At 35.0% G+C, this 22,008-nt stretch overlaps 1 protein-coding gene across 1 annotated transcript in view; it reads right to left on the bottom strand.

Moving 5' to 3' along the window:
* Nucleotides 1-22,008, bottom strand: part of LRBA (LPS responsive beige-like anchor protein) — a 621,489-nt gene that overhangs the window by 26,314 nt on the left and 573,167 nt on the right. The window contains exons 43-44 of the mRNA XM_017871033.1: nt 9,807-9,922; nt 5,708-5,820 (exon numbers count right to left, since the gene is read on the bottom strand). Coding sequence (XP_017726522.1) covers nt 5,708-5,820; nt 9,807-9,922 — 229 coding nt within the window. The remainder of the gene's footprint in view (nt 1-5,707; nt 5,821-9,806; nt 9,923-22,008) is intronic.

The following is a 22,008-nucleotide window of genomic DNA, read 5'->3' as shown; positions in this document are numbered from 1 at the left end:
GTCCTGGTACTGAAAACTCAGCCATCATAATTTATTTTATGGTACGACTTTTGTAAATATATTCCTGCGCTGATTATAATTTCTTATAAAGAAATGTCAAAAGAAAACGTTGAATCTTATCTCTTCCAAGGAGGTTGTCAAAATATAAAATCAATGTATGTTTATAAAATATGGATTAATGTCACTCCAAATTCTATGCATGGTTAGATCTGTCTTCTCATCAGTCAGAATTTCAGACTACTGATGAAATAACTGGGAAAGTAGAGGGAAAAGAAATCAACCTCAAAATTGATTCCTACCTTTTTCTGCTTTGAAAGAATTAATTAAACCATTTTATGCTAAATGAGGACTTTTCAATACAAGAAGAGATTTAGTTTTCATCAGTCTTTCAGAATAAAATAGATCTGATCTTCTCAATGTACTTACAAAACTAATTTGGAATGACTATAAAGAGATATTATACATGGAATAAAAGCTTATACATTTATAAAAGACATTTTTTACATTGCTCCATTCAGACATTTATTTTCTACAAAGAAGATCAGAAAATAATACAGAAGAAAGGATGCTGATTACATTAATTCAACTTCAGAAAGAAAATTCCCAGTGCAACATGGAAGAGATTACCAAACAAAATTGTAGCTTTGTATCGAAGCTACTAAAAGTCCTCTGAAAAACAGCTTTGGGGAAATTAAATAGATATAAATATGCATAAATAATTCAACACATTTTAAAGCCAGGCAGGCTATATTATCCACTTAAGAATGGAGGTAAGATCTGTTTGTATTCTACATTAAGCTATGCATACAATGTTTTCTAAGATTTCACAAGTTTATTTAAACAAACAGTAATGTTTACAAAATGTATACTATGGGACAAATTTTAATACAATTCTATTATAATCATTATTTGTACCGATAGAGCTCATTTACATATGAGATGTATTTTTGAAAATGTGTGCATAAATAAATATTTGAAAACTGAATCACACTGTAAACATTTTGGCAAGCCTTAATACGACAAGGAATGAGATACTTTTACTAAGTAAACAATCACAACTATTTTATACATGCAAAGTACAGTTTTCAAATATCTGATGTGCTTGATTATTTCACTAAATGCAGTTGATTCCAAACTCACTTATTTCATCAATATTTAATGAAAGCAATTAGTACTGGTAGAATTATACTGGTAGAATTCCATTCTCATGAACCTGAATGACGTTTGCAGCATTCACACTACCATTGGTTTACAGGAAAGGAGATACTAGTTGTAAGATAGGTGGTAGAATGTTAGAGCTCCACACTTCTTCCCAGACCTACTAATTACGCTACTGTTCACTATCCAATTGTGTGCCCTTCGGTTCTTGTCGAAAGCACTTTTTATAACTATTCCTTCCTCAGCCAAAAGGGCAAATATTTCACAAAATCTCTAAAAATGTAAAAATGGATGCCATTACAATTGAAGTCACAAAATTACACAAATGACATTTCTTATGTCTTTGTTTAGTGGATGTGGACATATCTGGATAGAGGTTAATGAAAGCAACAGTTTTGTCTTGCAGCCCCCCATCTTTTTACTTTTACTGTAACAAAATAAAAAAGCAAAATTAATATTGATCATCTAGTGGGGCATAAGGTAACCTTATTTCTCATATCCTGAAGAAAAGGCATGAGTTAAAATAACATTTTACCCACCCAACAAAAGTATTTGACAAGTTCCTTAGGTACAGCTATAATATACAAATAAAAATAGATTTTAATAAAGGATTCTGTTTAGCTGGCCACTAATCTGCAATAGCATTTTCTGATAAAATTTCAATAAATACTCATAATAAAAATCATACAGCCTACATAATAAAATTGTTCTGGAGGCTTCCTTCTGGTCATTTAACATTTTTAGTAGAATAGAAACAAAGATGAGGGGCAGAGAATGGAGGCAGTTGGTAAAAAACGATGGTGTCAGGAGGAGGTAAAAGAGTTATGAGAACTTTGTTCAGGTACAAAGATGGAGGAAGAGAAAACATATCCTCAAAACAAAACAAAACAAAACAAAAAACAACCTCCCACTTGTCACCATTAGCTGCTGTTTAATCAAGACAGAATCATGAGTCCAGCCCATAGTCCATCTTATTACTCATCACATCTTAAAGAGATTTCTAAAAACTCATCTAAAGCACAAAAAACATCTGAATAAGCTGTGTGCTTAAATATAAGTTCAAACTGATGGATTCAGCCCTGAAACAGAAGGCAATCTTTCTAGGACTCTAGAACACGAATTCATACATATGTCATTCATTTTGTGAAGCACATTTTATATTCTAACAAATTCACCCCACAAAATGATATTTTACTTTTGCAAACACAAAATTCAAACCGTGGAGAGAGAGTAGGGTATAATAGCCTGAGGATTAAAGAGCTGCCCAGTTTTTATTATTGACCTACTGCATGGCTCATTACACAAGTCAAACTAATACAGTCCTCATTTATTAGACTGCAGAGCTCTACAGATTCCATCATTCTATGGGGTCTTAGAACAAACATGGTATCAATGTGTAAGGCCTTCCTTTTCTTTTTAATTTTTTTAAACCAACCATTTATTATTCCTCATGGTCAATGGGTCAACTGGGAAATTCTGCCGATCTGGGCCAGGCTTTGTTGCCCTTAGTTGGACTCCTTCACACGTTTGTGGTCAGCTGGCAGGTCAGCTGAGGATTACCTTGTGAAAGATGGCCTAAGCTGCCACAGCTCAAGTGTCCTCCGTGTGTCAGTCACATCCTACCAGCAGGTTAACTTGGAAATGTTTAGGCATATTCTCAAAGTGATCACAGAGAAGCAAGAACAGAAACACACAGGCACTTTTTCAAAGCTCTAACTGTTTCTAGTTTGCTAACTTTTTTTTTTCTTGCTGGTTTCTCTTTTATTAATGGAGGCAAAATATATATAACATAAAATTTACCATTTTTAAATGTACAGTTCAACAGTATTAAATACATTCACATTGTTGAACAATCATCACTGCTATCCATCTTGAGAACTTTTTTCAACTTGCAATCCTAAAACTCTATACCTATTATATTAAACACTAACTCCTCACTCTCTCCCTCACCCCAGGCCCTGGGAACCAGTATTCTACTTTTTGTCTCTATAAATTTCACTACTCTTAAGTACCTCATATGAATGGAATCATACAGTATTTGCCCTTCTGTGACTGACTTATGTCACTTAGCATAACATCTTCAAGGGTTATTCATGTTGTAGCATATGTCAGAGCTTCCTTCCTTTTTAAGGCTGAATAATATTACATTGTATGTATATGTCATGTTTTGTTTATCCATTTTTCTGTTGATGGACATCTGGGTTGTTTCTATTTCTTGGCTGTCATGTGTCACGCTGCTACAAATATGAACATGGGTGTAAAATTATCTGTTCTTATCCCTACTTTCAATTCTTTTTAATTTTTAAGAAACTACCATACTATTTGACATATAAGCTGCACTACCATACATTCATACCAGCATGCACAAGGGTTCCAATTTTCCAAATCTATGTCAATACTTGTGATTTTTCGGGTTTGTTTTCATTAACAATCTTCCTAATGGTTGTGAAGTGGTATCTTACTGTGATTTTGATTTACATTTCCCTGATAATTAGTGATGTTCATTTTATCTCATTGGCCACTTGTATATCCTCTTTGGAGAAATGTCTATTGGGTTCTTCACCCATTTTTGAATGTTGTTGAGTTTTAGGAGTCTCTATATGTTCTTGATATTAATCCCTTATTAGACAAGTGATCCACAAATAAGGCTTTCCTCTGAAAATTAAAACTCCCTTTTAGAGTTCAATAAGTAGATACAGTAACTGGTACAATTTCTTAGCTCTAAGCACTATACAAGACACAAGAGATACAGAAATTAACAAAACAAAATCTTTGTATTCAATGATTTTGCCTAATAGGGAGCACAGAGAAAAAAATGTTAAAATTATAATAAATTATGAAATGTATGATAACAAGTATATGGAAAGTACCCTGGGAGTTCAAATCTCTAGATAAAGAGAAGAGCAACAGCAAAAGAACAAGAGGTGAACATGAGGCATTACAAGATCAGATGATACAGCAAAGATGGGGACAGAGACAGAAGATGTGGTAAAAAAACAGACAATGGCTAGATCCTAAACAGTATTGTTTGTCATGAGGAAAATGTTAACCTTCATTTTGACATCACTGGTAACTATTGTGATTGGACTGTGTGAAGAAGATCCTATCCTGCGGACAGAGAGTAGGAATTACTCCTGAACATCTTCCTGGAATGAGTAAATAAAAGAACACACTCTTAGAGTCCCTGGGCTCTAAGTAATGGAAACTGGATATGTTGAGTGAACTTGCACTTCTCATGCTGGGATCTGCAGACACTGGGCAATGATCCTCTGACCGAGACTGTGAATCACTGAGAGCCCTGCATTTCTGCTATGATTGGGTATTCAGTGGAGCTTTACATAAACACTTACCTGTGGCCTAAGATGGATTTAGAAGAGTTAAGGGAAAGAACTGTGTATACCCTTGAAAAAAGTTAGTACTAATAGCAAGAAATCTGGTGTTGTGAGAATGTAAGAGTGACCTACAGGAATGAAGGACTAATACTGGGTCAGGGTACAGACAGGGAAGAAGCAACAAAGAGTCTCCAGGCCAGAGAAGTAGAAGACATAAACATTTGTTAGCTGTTCCTAGAAATTACTAAGGAAAGAAGCTGTAGGAAAAAGACTGGATGTTCTGCTAACCTAAAAAATGAGGGTAGAGGCTTTGTACTCAGACATTAAAGGAAATACAACTCTGAATATAAATTGGAGGAATCAGTTTGAACCCATATATTTCATCCTAAATTTTTTCCTAGCACTCTCTAAAAAAGGAATAGAAATAATGACAAATTCAGTAGCAATAAGCAGAATAGACAAAACTGTGATCTCCAGATATTAATTCCCACTAGAAGAGGTCCCACCTGGGCTCCTCAAAGAAATAGATGATCCTATATCTGGGCCAGAAAATGTAAGGGTTAAGACTAGAGTGCCTTACCATACCAGAGATCATGAAAGTTATCAAAGACTGTAAACACGTGTCAAAATGTCACAGAAATAACTTCAAGAAGCTCCCAGTGGTCAAAGAAAGCACAACTGAACATCAGTAAATAACTGCAATGGATTGAAACATCAAATACATTTAAATCTATGAGTTCATAAAGATACTTTTTTAATAGTCAGTTGGGTACCACTGGAGAATGCTAGGAATCAACTCAATATTTGGAAAACTGTTATGTAAATTAACAGAAAAGAAACTTCTATCCTGTCTTTTCTCTGCAATGTACCGCTGGATACCCTAGTAGTAGAAGAGAGGAAATGCCTCCTTATAGAATGAGTCCCATAAATAAGTGAAATAAAAGTGATATTTTAAATACCACAAATTTGCAATGCTTACTAAATTAATGAATCCATGCACTGAATATCAGTGCTAATATCACAAAAGAGAAGTAGTGTTTATCATGCACATTAAATTTTTCCATTTGAAAATACTGAAAATATATTTAACAGATAATTACATTAAAGGTACGGCTATATTTGAAAAAAATTTTTTAGTTAAGTAAAAGAACTGAAATCAATGCAATTTATTTTTATATGCCAGACAATTATATTTCAGATGATTACTGAGAAATTACCTTGGACAAATCTCTGAAGTTGGTGGGCAAGGTAAGATCCAGTTCTTCTGATTCATAATTAGTGATGACCCAAGGAAACACTGGATACTGATTTAAGTCATTATAACTCCGTCCTGATAGGGAAAAAAGTTACTTGTAATTTATAATTTTAAAAATGAAATAAACCAATTCAGTAATATAATTTCCTAAAAATAAGATTAACAATTTTTGATTGCCAGATATCATTCTCAGTATCCATACTTTATCTCATTTAATCCTCACAACAATCCTATAAATTATATCATCTCCATTTCACAGATGAAAAAATTGAGTCACAAAAGGTTAGGTAACTTGCCCCAAATCACACAACTAGTAATGGTCAAACCATATTCAAATTCAGATTTTCTGGTCCTAAGTTTGTGTTCTTTTAAACTACATTCGACAATTTTTTATCACTTGAAAGCCTGCCCCAAATAAAATACTCTTTTCTAAGACTTTAAAAAGCTATTTGTAATTCTCACAGTTTTTCAAAACAAGAATCCTTTCTCTGCCATTAATAATCAACCAACCAACTAAGCAATCAAGTTTAAATGACTTAACCCTGGTGGACATTCACCAGTCATCTGCAAAATGAGGGCATTGCACTAAATAACTCTGAAATTTCTGTGGTAGTTTTCAAATCCTATAAGCCTCTGAAAATAACGTGCAGTATTATCAATGTTGCTTCCTTACATGCCCAAATGCGGCTACAGGCTCCTCTATACCTCTTTCTAATGACATTCAATGACATATTTAGATTTATTAAAAATACAAATTACAGCAAAAGAGGAGGTAGTCCTTCTACATACGTACAGCAGTTTTTTGGATATTACCTTTTTAGGATATTACCTTGGATATTACCTTTTAGGTAGCATAGTGGATGAGATCATTGTTTCTGGAATCAAAATGCTGGTGTTTGAATCCCAGCTCCTATTTACTAGTCTATACCTATTTTTAGTTAGATTTAACATGAACAGACTTTTATGGCAAAAATATAAGAGAGACAAGTATATTAATATTGTTTGAATTCCTTTCTTATTATACATTCTATCATTTCCATTCCTTTTTCTTTCTCAAATATATACTGATGTCATACCAATACATAGCTGAATATTAAAGTAGTTCTCTGCATATACTCTTGGTATCTAAGCCTTTTTTATGGTCTTATATTTTTAACTTTTTATTTTACTCTATTCATCTTAGGCTTGAGGCCTATTAGGGTACCAGAGTTCATTTTTGGCTGACCCGAAACAGTCTTATAAAACATGAAAACAATGACATTTTTAATTCATAGGTCATTAATGTCACTACATATTTCTATCAATAATTTTAATTTCTCCATAAAAAATAACCAAACATAGCAGCAGAAAGAAAATGTATGATCCCCTTTTGCTCCCCCATTTCCTTCTCCTTCTGATTTAAATGTTGGTAAACAGTAAAATCATCTTGTCCCATCTATTTAAATAATCAGAAATAATTTTTTATTGTACCTAAAAAATGAAGTGTATGTACCTGCTCAGTGTAATTAGACTTTTAATTAAGTTAAACTCAATACACAGTTATTAAATATCAACTGATGGCCATTTGGGAAATGCATCATGATATCATGAGAATCTATATGCGGCACAGAAAATAAAGTAAAAGAAATCTTAAGTGAGACTTAGCTCCACCCTCTAATGCACATTTAAAAAATCTAAAGCAAATGATCGATTCTGTATTTATAAAAAATGTACAGGGAATATACTTAAAAGACACTGCAGGCACAATAAAAGCTATTTGAGAACAGATCATTTCATAAATGTTGCTCCATAATCATAACTGTGCATTCAATATGGGTTAATTGATTTACTACATGCAAAATACGTCCATTAAACTTGTTACATAAGTTTCCTCTCACTACTACTTAAAAATTCTCTTAGTCACTAGTTCTGTAATTTCTACTAAATTCAACATAACCATTGACAATTTTCTTCATGTATTTTCCTCAGCTGACTGTGAGATAAACTTCTAATAAAATTTAGAACTTTCAATGTGAGCCCCTCAACTTCCAATTCTTTGCAACATCCCCTCATGCTTCCCCATTTCTCTAACAGGGTCTTTTCTTTGCTAAGAGTAATTGCTTCACCTGAGCGCTCGAACCTGTTTCCCTCATAACTTGAATTGTTACTTTTCCTCTCTCCTCCTCTTTCAACATTTTTCCTCTCTGCCCCAACCCATCCTCTGTTAATAACACATTTAAAAGAACCACAATTGGCCAGGCATGGTGGCTCATGCCTGCAATCCCAGCACTTTGGGAGGCCAAGGCAGGCAGATAACCTGAGGGCAGGAGTTTAAGACCAGCCTGGCCAACATGGTGAAACCCCGTCTCTACCAAACATACAAAAATTAGCCAGGTGTGGTGGCAGGAGCCTATAATCCCAGCTACTTGCGAGGCTGAGGCAGGAGAACCTCTTGAACCCGGGAGGCGGAAGTTGCAGTGAGCTGAGATCGTGCCATTGCACTCCAGTCTGGGGAAGAGGAGAGAAACCCCGACTCAAAAAAAAAAAAAAAGATCTGTAATTACATCTACAGTTACTATTTCATTTCAAACTATTCAGCCCTTATAATCAACCGTTTTGCTGGCCTTAAAATGAACCTCTATGAAGTAATAAGGAAGCCTCTAAATACCAAACCCAAAGACAAGTTCTGTCCTCATTCTGAAGTCTCCCTCTCCATTCTGTAACATTTGACACAGGTGAAAATTCCTTCCTCCCTTCTACCTTGCCTCCCAAGACATCTGACTTACCTCAGTTCTCCTACTACATCTACAAATTCTAGGATCATTCATTCCTTTTTGTCCTTTACTAACTTTCCTTCCTTCTTCTTCTTATACGCAAAAGAATTTCCCTGTCTTATCTCACTGCTTTCTGTATTATCTTCCTTGCTGATCTCACATCTCTTGGTGATTTCCTCTCTATGCAGATGAAATCCAACAATGTCCTAGTTCTAAGTTCTGAATATCCTCCTTGCCCTATACTTCCAAAAACTCTTTCTGATACCTTAACTTGAAAGTCTTGCCGGCACAATAAAATCATCATCTTTCCCTAGATAAAATTTTCTGACTTCTTTTTCCATTAATTGCACCACCATTTTCCCAGTAATGCAGGCCAGAAGCCTGGAAGTCTTTTCAGATACTTTCCTCTCATTTATCACCTACATTCATTCAGCTGCATATCAAATGGCTGGTGCCTTGTGAATTCTTACAGAATTTGTTTCTTCTTTTTAATTCCCATTGATACCTAATGGAAGCCCTCATTACTACACACACACACACACACACACACACACACACACACACACACACACACAGAATTACTTCCTAACTTTACTTTCTGCCTAGTCTCTATCCACCCAAATTTATCTTACATACACTGCCTCCAAGTTAATTTTTGATGCAGCTCTAATATCACTTAGGTGCTCAAAAACTTTCAAAAGTTTCCCAATGAACTGACTGCTAACTCTTCAAACTGACAAGAAAATCGTTCTTCACACTAACATTCTTATTTTTTCCCATTATATCTTTACGAATATATACTTCATGCACACATAAATATACAGCATATACATAGATATACAAACTATACCATTCGTTGCTCTCTAGGTACACTTTATGTATTGCCATTTTTGTATGGTTGCTTACGCTTTCAGTCTTACACAGAATGACTTCTAACATTCCAACCACTTCCTCTGCTAGTCAAATAGTATCCATCCTTATAAAACCACTGAAACCTTATTTTCTCCTTACTCCCACCAACTGGGTGCATATAATTTCCCTCTCTCTCTGTCCTTTTAATCACTACAGTACCTTGAATTTTTTACTGATATATCCCCTGTTCTAGAATCACGTAAATATTCACATTTGTACTTAAAATGACTTCTATGAGAGTAGGCAACATACCTTATTTTCTTTGTATATCCTTTGTAGTATTCTAGTAGCAATAATGGCAATAGAACAAGCTAGTTATACCATTACTCAAAATAATCTAACAACTGAAATCAATAATTTATTGTCTAAAACAATTAATGCATGGAATTAAGTTACCTGCTATCGTGTTGAGAAACATCAAGTACTCAAAATTAGAAATCTCTCTGTGTTGCCATCGCTGGGTCATATTAGAAGCCTTAAAAAGCTGACGTGGACTAGCTAATGAAATACGTCTGCAAGAAAAAGAATTCAATGTGGACTCTATCTTAAGATTAATTATATCACAATAATAAATCATGAATTATCTGTGCTTATTCATTCATAATAATATCTATAATTCTGAAAAGTTCTACTCATGTTAGACTAATGAATACTAGCGAGGTTTCAATCTACAATTCATGGTTAAACAAATGATGTAGACTAGCCACAGATCTATTATACATGTTCTATTCATTCAGGTAAGCTATCATTACAGTGCCATTATAAAGTACAGGTTCAATAAAAGTTGATTAATAACAGTATAATTAATAATTCACTGCTTTACTGATATAAAAAGAAATTATAGTAGCTGGGAAGTGCATATAAAATTATATTCACATGTCTTTATTGTAACAGTTATCTTAAAGAGAACACATTTTACATTATAAATTTAAATATATTTGCATATACTTTGTATCAAAGAGAAGAGAGATTCTAAACTATTTAGGCATCTGTTCATAGGGTAAAGATAAATTTTTTAAATATAGCTTAATAGAGGACAAATTTTCCTGTGGCCTCATAATGAAATGTAAGTATCAGTGAATAGAACTGATCAATACAAAAAGCAGTGGGAAACAGATGGCAAAATTAATTATTACATTCAAAGCCTAGAATCTCAGAGAAATATGCTGTCACAGTTTTTTCTACCACAAAAAACAAGGTAATTATTTTGTAAAAGGTTCACTGAAGCATAATTTACATGCCATAAAATTTACCCAATTTGTATAATTCAGTATTTTTTTTTTTAATTGAGAGTTGTGCAATTATCACAATTCACTTGAGAACATTTTCTTCATCTCTTCTCGTCCTTTTGGCTAAAATCAAGTGTAGAACATTTTCATCACCACAAAAATGTGCCTTGTACCTATTTACAGATAATCTTCATTCCTATCCCCACCTACACGCAACTAGCAATCTACTCTGTGTCTCTAGTAAACCCACCTTTTCTAGACATTTCAGATCAATGGAATCATATATTAGTATGTAGTCTTTTGAGTCAGGTTTCTTGCACTAAACATAATGTCTTTGAGGTTTACCAATATGGTAGCATGTATCCATAGCTCATTCCTTTTACTGCTGACTAGTATCCCACTGTATATAGAATACAGCACATTTTATCTAGTACATGGACATTTAACAGTTTTTGCTATTATAAATAATGCTACCATAAATATTCATGTATATACCTTTATATGAAAATACGTTTTCATTTCTTTTGGGTAGATTCCTAGGAGTGGAATTGCTAGGTTATATGTTGAGTTTATCTTTAATTTTTTGAGAAACCACCAAATTGTTTTCCAAGATGGCTATACCACTATATGTTCCAATTAACAAGGTGTAAATTCATCTCCACATCCTCGCCAATACTCGCTCTTGTATTTTGATTATGACCATTCTAGTTAGTGTAAAACAGTAGTTTTAATGTATGTTGTTAAGCATCTTTTCACGTGCTGATTGGTCATTTGTATATCTTCTTTGGTGAAATGACTAATCAAATCTTTTACTCATTTACTGAGCTGTTTGTATTTTATCATTGAGTTGTTAGAATTCTATATACATTCTGAATACAAGTCTGTGATAGTTAATTTTATGTGTCAGCTTGACTGGATTAAGTGACCTTAGAGAGCTGGTAAAACACGATTTCTGGGTATATCTGTGATGGCATTTCCAGAGAGATTAGTACTTGAACCAGTGGGCTTAGTAATGCAGACTGATCTCTCCAGTGTGGTGAGCATTATCCAGTCGACTGAGGACTGAATACAATGAGAAGGAGAAAGAGGGAATTCCCTCTTCTCCTCAAGCTGGGAATCTATATTCTCCTCCTCTTGGACAGCAGGAGCTCTTGGTTCTCTCTCCTTCAATTCTTCCCCCATCCCTCTCTCCTCAGACCTTCAAGCCTTGGGCTCAGTCATGGGCTCCCCTGGCCTTCAAATTAGGATTGAATTACACCACTGGCTTTCCTGGGTCTCCAGCTGTAGATGGTATATCGTGGGATTTCTCAGCCTCCATGGTCGTATAAGCCAATTCCCATAATAAATCTCTTATATATCCATACATATCCTATTGGTTTTGTTTTTCTGGAGAATGCAGACTAATAAAAAGTGCTTTGTCAGACACACGATATATAAATGTTTTATCAGTCTGTGGCTTATCTCTTCATTTACTTAGTGGTCAATTTTGAAACACAAAAGTTTTACATTTTGGTTGAGTCTAATTTCTCAATTTTTTCTTTTGTGGATTATGCTTTTAGTGTTACATCTGAGAACTCTTTGCCTTTCCCAACATCAGAAAGTTTTTCTCCTACTTTTTCTTTCAGATATTTTATAGTTTTACTTCTCACATATAGGCCTATAATGTATTTTGAGTTAATTTTTTTGACTGATATGTGGTAAGCATCAAAATTTTCTTGTATGTAAACATCCAATTTTCTCCACCAATTGTTTAAAGCCTATCTTTTCCTCACTGAATTGTGTTGGCACCTATGCTGCAAAACAATTGACCACAAATGCAAGGATTTATTTCTGTATTGTCAGTTCTCTTCCTTTAATTTATATGCGTATCTTTGTACAATTACCACAATTGAGGACTCAGTACAATGAAAATGAGGAAAGGTGAATTCCCTCAGTATCTTGATAACTGTGGCTCCAGAGTAAGTTTTGAAATCAAGGTACGTCTTCCAATTTTGTTCTTATATTTCAAAATTGTTTCGGTTATTCTAGGTCCATTCATTTCAACTTCCCAATTTCTCCAAAAAAGCCTATTAGGAATTTGATAGGGATTGTATTGAATTTATAGCTTTAGGAAAACTACCCTATTAATTATATTGAGTCTTCTGATCCATGAATATGGAATATCTCCATTTATTAAGGTCTATTTTAATTTCTCTTAAAATGTTTTATACTTTTCATTGTACAAATCTTACACTTCTCTGATCTGTAAAGAGGGCTACTTTTTTTCTTCATTTCCAGTACAGATATCTTCAATTTCTCCCTTCCTTCCTCTCTTTCTTCCTTGTTGCACAAGCCAACATCTCCAATGTAATGCTGAATAGAAGTGGTAAAATGGGAGGACATTTTACCCTCCTAAACTTTGGGGAAAAGTATTCAGTCTTTCAACATTAAGTATGATGTCCATATTGGGAGCTTTTGGTAGATGATTTTGTCAATTTGTGGAAATTTCTTTAGTTGAAAGTTAGTTGAGAGTTTTAAGCATGAATGTGTGTTAAATTTTCTCAAATGCTTTTTTTATGAAATGACAGTAAGGTTTTTCTCCTTTATAAATACTGGTGCACAACATAAATTGATCTTCAGATTTAAATTAACTGGCATTCCAGTGATAAAACCCACACGAACATTTTATAAATCCTTTATATATGCTGCTGAATTTGGTTTCCTAAATTTTATTTTAAAAAATTGTGTTTGTGTTCAGGAGGGAAATTGGCCTATGCGTTTTTCTTGTTAGTTTTCCTGTGGTGTCTTTGTCTGGCAATGGTACTGGGGTGACTGACCTTATAGAATGAGTTGCAAGTGTTTTCTCCCCTCCAATTTTCTGGATGAGTAGGGGAAAGATTTATATCATTTCTAGTTTAAATATTTTATTGCATTAACTAGTAAAGACAAATGGGTCTGGGCTTTTCTTTAAGGAAAGATTTTTAAATTAATAATTCATTTTCTTTATGTGTTATAGGTCTACTCAGATTTTTAATTTCTTCTTGAGCCAGTTTTGGCAATTCTGTTTTTCTAAGAATTTGTCCATATCATTTAAGTATCTAATTTGTTGGCATGAAGTTGTCCATGATGTTCCTTTCTACTCCTTTTAATTTCTGAAGGCTCGGGCTGGACTTGGTGGTTCACACCTGTAATCCCAGCACTTTAGAAGATTGAGGCGGGAGGATCACTTGAGCCCGAGTTCGAGTCCAGCTTGAGCAACATAGGAAGACCTTATCTCTACCAAAAAAAAAAAAAAATCAAAATATTAGCCAGACATGGTGGCATGTGCCTGTAGTCCCAGCTACTCAGGAGGCTGAAATGGAAGAATGGCTTGAGCCCAGGAGTCTGAGGCTGCAGTGAGCTATAACTGTGCCAACTGCACTCCAGCCAGGGCAACAGAGCAAGATCCTGTCTCTATAAAAGAAGAAAAAGAAACAGGAAAAAAGAATAAAGATTCTATATGCTCAATAGTTATGTCTCTACTTCACTTCTAATTTAAGTAATTTGTGTCATCTTTCATGGTTAGGTTAAAGTCTGTCAATTTTACTGATCTTTGCAAAGAATCAGCTTTTCATTGATCTTCTTTAGTGTTTTGCTTTATGTTTCATTGATTTTTGTTATAATCTTCATTACTCATTTTTTTCTACTTGCTTTGCATTTAGTTTGCTCTCCTCTATTGTTTAAAAGTAGAAGCATAGGTTATTGATTTGAGGAATTTATTTCAGATACGGGTGTTTAAAGCTGTAAATTTTCACTTGATATTACTTTAGCTGCATCGCATAAATTTTGGTATGTTATACCTCTGCTGGATATAGGCATCCGAATTAGTAAGCTTCTCAGTCCCATGGGAGAAAGAGTTGCTGGCCACAGAAGTAATCAAAAGCACAAATAGCTACATGGCAGAATGTGTGAGGACAAAAAGAAAGATGCTCCCAAGCCCAGGTTCTGGGAGGTATATAGAGGAGGAAGTGGTGCAGACCATGGAACATGGAATCAAAAAAAACCAAAGCCCTCTCCACCACTACCACTCTAGCCACACAGCCTAAGCTCACTCCCTTTTCTGTACTTCTCTAAGCTTCTAACGGCAAAACAACATATCTCCTGGTAGCTGTTATAACCCCTGATATGCATGTATTAAACTCCTTGGTTAGTGCTCCTGTAGAAAAAAGAAAATGCCTGAAAACAAGTGATAGGGTTAGGCAAAACTCACAGTGAAACAGAAAAACTAAAATGAAAACTATTGGGTGGCACCTTTGGGCTGACTCAATATATTTTTGTTATGGCTTGAAACTGGTATCTGTGTGTATATGTTTGCATTGTAAGTGCTCCTGGGTGTCAGAAAGAATACTCCAGATCAAGAACAACAACAGGTAGAAAACTGGTAATAGGACTAACTCTCTTGCTGACTGCCATCAGTGGTGAGTCAGGATTTAGCACGATAGTCTCTACCCTCTCATGTCCTACTGGTTGACAAGTCAGAACACTTGGTCTTAATGGCCCTGACTTGTAGTGTTATCACAACCAAACCAAAAGGAGTAGCTCATAAATGCCAACAAAATTCAGGGTCTTGCTTGCCAAGTAAAGCTTCTTGATATTGTGTGGGCAAATTCACAACATTCAATACTCTGGAGGTCAAAAGCTGCTGTTGCTAAATGTGATGGACAGTTTTCAGTCTATGTCTTACTGATTTCTCATCAGATATTTTCATGTTTAAAAACTATCATCCCTTGGTGATATGGTTTGGATTTGTGTCTCCACCCAAATATCACGTCGAATTGTGTATTAGTCCACTCTCACACGCTATAAAAAAACTGCCTAAGAAAGACTGAGTAATTTACAAAGAAAAGAGATTTAATTGACTCCACATGGTTGGGGAGGCCTCAGGAAACTACAATCATGGTGGAAGGCAAAGAAGGAAGCATCTTCTTCACAAGGCAGCAGTTGAGTGGGGAGAACCGAGAAAAAATTAAACCATCAGATCTCGTGAGAACTCACTCACTATCACGAGAACAGCATGGGGGAAACTGCCCCCATGATCCAATCAGGTCCTCCCTTGACATGTGGGGATTATAATTTGAGATGAGATTTGGGTGGGGACATAGAGCAAAATCTTATCAAATTGTAACCCCCAGTGCTGGAGGTGGGGCCTGGTGGGAGTTGATTATATCACAGGGTAAATGTCCTCCTTGTTGTTCTCATGACAGTGAGTGAGTTTTCACGAGATCTGGTTGTTGAAGAGTGTGTGGCACTCCCCTCCCCGCTTCTTCCTCATGCTCTTACCATATAAGATATGTCTGCTTCCCCTTCACCTTCTACCATGATTGTAAGGTTCCTCTCCAGCCATGCTTCCTTATAGCCTGAGGAAACATGAGCCAATTTAACCCCCTTTCTTTACCCAGTTTCAGGTATCTCTTTACAGAGGTATGAGAACAGACTAATACACTTGGCATCATACTTTCCTGGGTTTCCTATCTTTTGAGCCACTCTTGTTTTTGCTCTTAGTGTTGTTGTTTTTTGGGGGGGCAGGGATGTCCTGTTTCCCTTACCTAACCTTTACATGCTGAGGTTTTCCAGATGCAGCCCTAGTTCCTGTTGGCATTCTACAATCTCTCCCCAGATGAACTCATTCCCTCTCATGGCTTCAAATTTCATATACATGGTAGTGACTCTCAATTACTAGGCCTTTCTTTTGAGCTCTCAACCTACCTGCTTATATCTAGCTTCCTATTCAACATCTCAATCTGGACATCTCTCAGGGGTTCCAATTTCAAGGACCTAAAATTAAACTCATTTTCTGTCCATCCACCTCCTCCCCACAACCCCAGCCATGGGGATGGAAGGATGTTTATACAAATACTGTTTGTCCAGTATTCCTAATCTCAGTAAATGCCACTGAGCAGCTCAAGCTGAGACTTGAGTATTGACTAAACATATTGAACATCTCCCTTTGTCATCACCCTCCAAATCGCTGAGTCTTATAAATTACATTTCTTAAAATCTCTAAACAAAATGTCTCTCTTCAGCTCTTATCAACATCACATATCATCCAGATGTCTTCAGTAGGCTCCAGTCTTATATAAATAACACCCTCTTCCTAATATCACTAAGTTCCAGTGATACTTGCTTTCCAACATTTCTTAGAACACTAGAAGCTCCCTGTCTTGCTTCAGGGCCTTTGCATATACTGTGCTTTTGTTCAAAGAATAGCTGGTTATATTTCTTCAAAGCAAAACTTAAAAGTCACATAGGAAGATATTCCTGGTTATCTTATCCAAAGCAACCCATCTCCACTCCACGAATCACTACTACAACACTCTAATTATATCCTTCCTGTCATTTATCACAGCTATTTAGTTTTCATGTTTGTTTTAAAAATGTATGGGTAAAATGGTATCTATCTTGTACACTGCTGAGTGCTTGACACATTATAACTGAAAATCTATTTAAGAAACTGATTAATAAATTAAGACTTACAGGCTGAGCACAGTGGCTCATGCCTATAATCCCAGCAGTTTAGGAGGCTGAGGTGGCAGGATCACTTTAGCCCGGGATTTTGAGATCAGCCTGGACAATGGAGCAAGACTGCATCTCTTACAAAAAAAAAAAAAAAAATAGCCAGGCCATTATTGTCTATTATGTACCAACTAATGGGAAGCTGAGGTTGATAGAATGCTTGCAGTCCCAAGCCAGGTTGGAGCTGGCCTGTGACATGTACCACTGCTCAATCCAGTCACTCCAGCCTTGGAGGTGTACCAGCTAAGACTTGTCCTTTTTTTTTTTTTTTTTTTAAAAAAAAAAAAAAGTGACATCTATCCTTACATCTACCTTTAACTGTGGGAGAACATTACAAAACATTCCCAGGTATGAAAACATGTACTAGGTGTGATAAACAAATCTTTTCTAAACTAAAGAGAAAATTTGTTGAAAAGACTTTTAACTAACATAAGGAAATCTACCATGCTCCTCTGGGCTGCTTCTTCCTGAACTCTGAAATCCTCATTAAATTATAAAAAGTATCTAATCAAAAGCATTACTGGTATTGTAAGGCAATATTACTTCTAATCCAGAAGGATCACTTTATTTGCTCCATTTACATAAAAGTTGTGACCTGTGGTGGTTTTGAAATATATCCTCAAGGGGTGGAGCTTAATTCCCCTCCCCTGGAGTTTGGGCTGTATTTAGTGACCCACTTGTAATGAATACAATGTATCTGAAATAATGGTGTATAACTATCAAGAGTAAGTAATAAAAAACAAAACAAAACGGGGCTTCTGCTTCATTCTCTCTTGGATCACTTGCTTTGCAGGAAGCCAGCTCCCATGTCATGCAGACACTCCAGTAGCAGATGGAAAAATTGACTCGGTAAGGAACTGAGGCCTACTGCTAAGGAGCACATGAGAGATTCCTTTGACAGCCATCCAGCCACAGGCTGGCTGTAGCTACTACTAACATCCTAGCTGATGTCTGTACATTCTATCGCGATTGCATTTGTAATAGGATGCTGTCTTAAAATTTTAAAATAAACACTGATCAAAAGTAGCTCAAATCAATACCAAATTAGGTATGCTAAAAGGAAACTGTAGGTTTCCACTGCTAATAAGTTTCAATCAATAGAAAAATCCCAGTGTTCGCTCTTTCCAGTTCTTAAATTAGTTAACTAAATTGTATTGATGATGAATCAATACCTACTATGAAAGGAAATAATTAGTAATTATGCTATTTCAATGTAGTCCCAGCACACAGGAAAAAAATGCATACGCCTACACTCTCCCAATACCCTATACCATGAGAGATATTTTGCCGATTTAACATTTCTCTCAGATACTTATTAGGTTACTTTCAACAATATAAATGCTAATTATTAAGTCCATACATTCAAATACAAAACTAATATGTGAACTCTGATTTACCAGAGGTTACAGATACAGGTTTTAATTAAATACAGTTACAAAATCCTTAATCTATAGATTTAATATTATATTAAATAAAAAATTATATGATGTAATAGAGCAAAATCCAATCTTTTGTCAAAATGATTGAAAGTTTTAATCAGATTTACCATGTGTATATTAAATAATACTATATTACATACTAAAATGATTATAATAAATACTTTTTTAAAAAAGCATCACACGTACAGATGTAATAAGCACTTTTGGCTTAGGTATTTTTAAATATGCTTAAAGAGCTTATCTTTCAATAATCTTGATTGGAATATAATTAATTTTTTATTTTTATTTAAACGTTTTTACATAGATGTAATAATTGTACATATTTATGGTGTACACAGTGATGTGATACACATAAGACACAGTGATCAGATCAGGTAATTAAGACATCCATTATCTCAAACATTTATCATTTATTTGTGTTAGCAACAGTCAAAATCCTCCTCCTAGCTATTTGAAACTATGTATTACTGCTAACCCTAGTCATCCTACAGTGTTATACAGAACTTTAGAATTTATTCCTCAGTCCACCTCTTATTTTGTATCCTTTAACAAATCTCTCCCTATCTCTCCCTCCCCACTACCCTTCTGATCCTCTAGTATCCACTGTTCTACGTTTTACTCATTGGAGATTAACTTTTTGGTAGCTTCCACATATGAGTGAGAACATGCAGTGTTTAACTTTCTGTGCCTGGCTTATTTCACTTAATATAATGTCCTCCAGGTCCATCCATGCTGCCACTAACGACAAGATTTCATGTTTTTTATGGCTGAATAGTATTTCATTGTGTACATGTGCCACCTTTTCCTTATCCATTTATCTGTTGTTGAACACCACTGATTCCATATCTTGGCTAGTGTGAACAGTGCTGCAATAAACATGGGGGTGCAGATGTCTCTTCAATGTACTGATATCCTTTAGTGTGGACAGATGTCCAGTAGTGAGAACTCTGGATCACATGGAAGCACTATTTGTGGTTTTTTGAGGAAGAGATATAATTTAATACCATAATATTTGTCAAATTTAAGTGTACAATTTGATGGGATTTGAATATATATACATATATATATATATGTGTGTGTGTGTGTGTATATATTTGTGTAACCACCACCACAGTCAAGATACACTTTAAAAGGTCCCTCATAACCCTCTGCAGCCAATTCCCTTGCCCCACCTCCTGGCCCTTAGTAACCAATAATCTGCTTTCTGCCACTGTGTAGTTTTGCTTTTTCAGTAATTTCATATAAATAAAACCGCAGTCTACAGCTATGATGTATGAAGCCCATAATGTTTAATTTCTTTCATTTAGCACAACACTTTTGAAATTCATCCATGTTGTTGCATGTACCAGTAGTCATTTCCTTTTTATTTCTAAGTGGTATTTCATTTATTCCATTGTATAGAGGTACAGCAATCTGTGTAGCCACTCACAGTTGATGGGCATCAGAAATGTTTACAGTTTGGGACTAGAATAGAACTGCTATTAATATTTGCTTAAAAGTAAATGTGAATATGTATGTTTTCATTACTCTTGAAAATTGCCTAGGAATGGAATTAGTACAATATACATTAAGTTCCTAACGTATACATCCTCATTAACATTACACATTCTTTGTTGTTGTTTTGAAAATCATGCTTGCTGAAGAATAATTTACACAGAGAAAATTCATTATTTTAGGTGTACAATATAATGAGTTTTCTAAACATAGAGAGTTGTGTAAGAACATCAATTATGACATGGAATATTTCCATGATCCCCAAAAGTTCCTCTTATTCTCCCTTGTATGCAATTCCTCCTCTTTTCCCATAGCTCCTAGCAATCACTGCTCTGTTTTCTGCCCCTAACAGTTTTGCTTTTTCCAGAGTGTCATATAAATGGAATCATACAGCATGCAGTCTTTCGCGTTGGCTTTGTTCACCTAGTATAATATTTTCAAATTCACCTGTGTTGTTGCATGTATTAGTACAGTACTTCATTCCCTTTTATTTCTAAGTATTACATAGATTCCATTGTGTGGATTTATCACAGTTTGTCCATTTACCAGTTGATAACCATCTTGGTTATTTCCAATTTTTGTGATTATTAATATGGCTGCTATAAATATTCATGAAGCAGTCACTGCATGAACATATATTTTCATTCCTCTAGGGCAGGAGACCTAAAGTGAGACTCCTAGGATGTATGAGAAAATGTATGGTTAATTCTATATGAAACTGCCAAATTGGTTACAAAGAGGTCATACCACTTTACTTTCCCATCAATAACATGTGAGGTTCCAGTTACCTTGTATACTGCTCTTGGTATTGTTAGATTTTTAAAAAGTTATTCGAATAGGTATGTCATGGGATCACACTGTGGTTTTAATTGGCATTTCTCAGATGACTAATGATGTTTGGCTTCTTTTCATGTGTTTACTTGGTATCTATATCTATTCTTTGTTGAAGTATCTGTTCAAAACTTCTATTTTTTTTTTTTTTTTTGTAGCCAGGTTATCTTGTTTTATAGCGTGTTTCCTACATATCCTGGATGTAAGTCCTTTATCACACATAAGTTGAACAAATACTTTAACCCAGTCTGTGGCATATATTTTCATTTTCTTAAGAGTTGGCATTTTGAAGCAAATGTTTTTTATTTTAATGAAATCAATTAAAGATTTTAAGAAATATTTACCTCATTCAAGGTCACAAAGATTTTCTCCTATGTGTTCTTTCAAGAAGTTATACTTTTAGCACTTACGTTTGTTTACACTACATTTTTTTCTGTTACATTTTGAGTTAATTTATATGTAAAGTAACGGGTGAGGTTCTCTTTCTTTTAGATATGGCTAACCAATTGTTCATCATCATTTGTTAAAAGATTATTTTCCCCTGGACATACCTTGACATCTTTGTCAAAATCAAATGGATCATAAATGTTTGAGTCTATTTCTGAACTCTGTTACAGTCCATTGGTTTACATGAGTCTATCCTTAAATAACAAGCTATCCTAAAGAATGTAATTTTACATTAAGTCTTTTGTTTTTTTCTCAAAATTGTTTAAACTATTCTGGATTATTTACAATTTCACTTAATTTTAGAATCAGGTTGTCAATCTCTTTTTTTCCTTTTTTTAAATTAAAAAGAAATAGAGATGGGGTCTCCCTATGTTGCCCAGGCTGGTCTTGAACTCCTAAGCTCAAGTGATTCTCCCACATGGGCTTTCCAAAGTGCTGAGATTATAGGTGTAAGCCACCATGCCTGGCTATCTTGCCAATTTCTTTAAAACAGAAAGAAAGAGGCCGGGCGCGGTGGCTCAAGCCTGTAATCCCAGCACTTTGGGAGGTCGAGACGGGCGGATCACGAGGTCAGGAGATTGAGACCATCCTGGCTAACATGGTGAAACCCCGTCTCTACTAAAAATA

The sequence above is a fragment of the Rhinopithecus bieti genome, unplaced genomic scaffold (genome assembly GCF_001698545.2).
Source record: "Rhinopithecus bieti isolate Rb0 unplaced genomic scaffold, ASM169854v2 scaffold_3878, whole genome shotgun sequence".
NCBI classification, from domain to species: domain Eukaryota; kingdom Metazoa; phylum Chordata; class Mammalia; order Primates; family Cercopithecidae; genus Rhinopithecus; species Rhinopithecus bieti.
The sequence above is the reverse complement of the archived record's forward strand: the minus strand, read 5'-3'. Positions and strand labels throughout refer to the sequence as shown.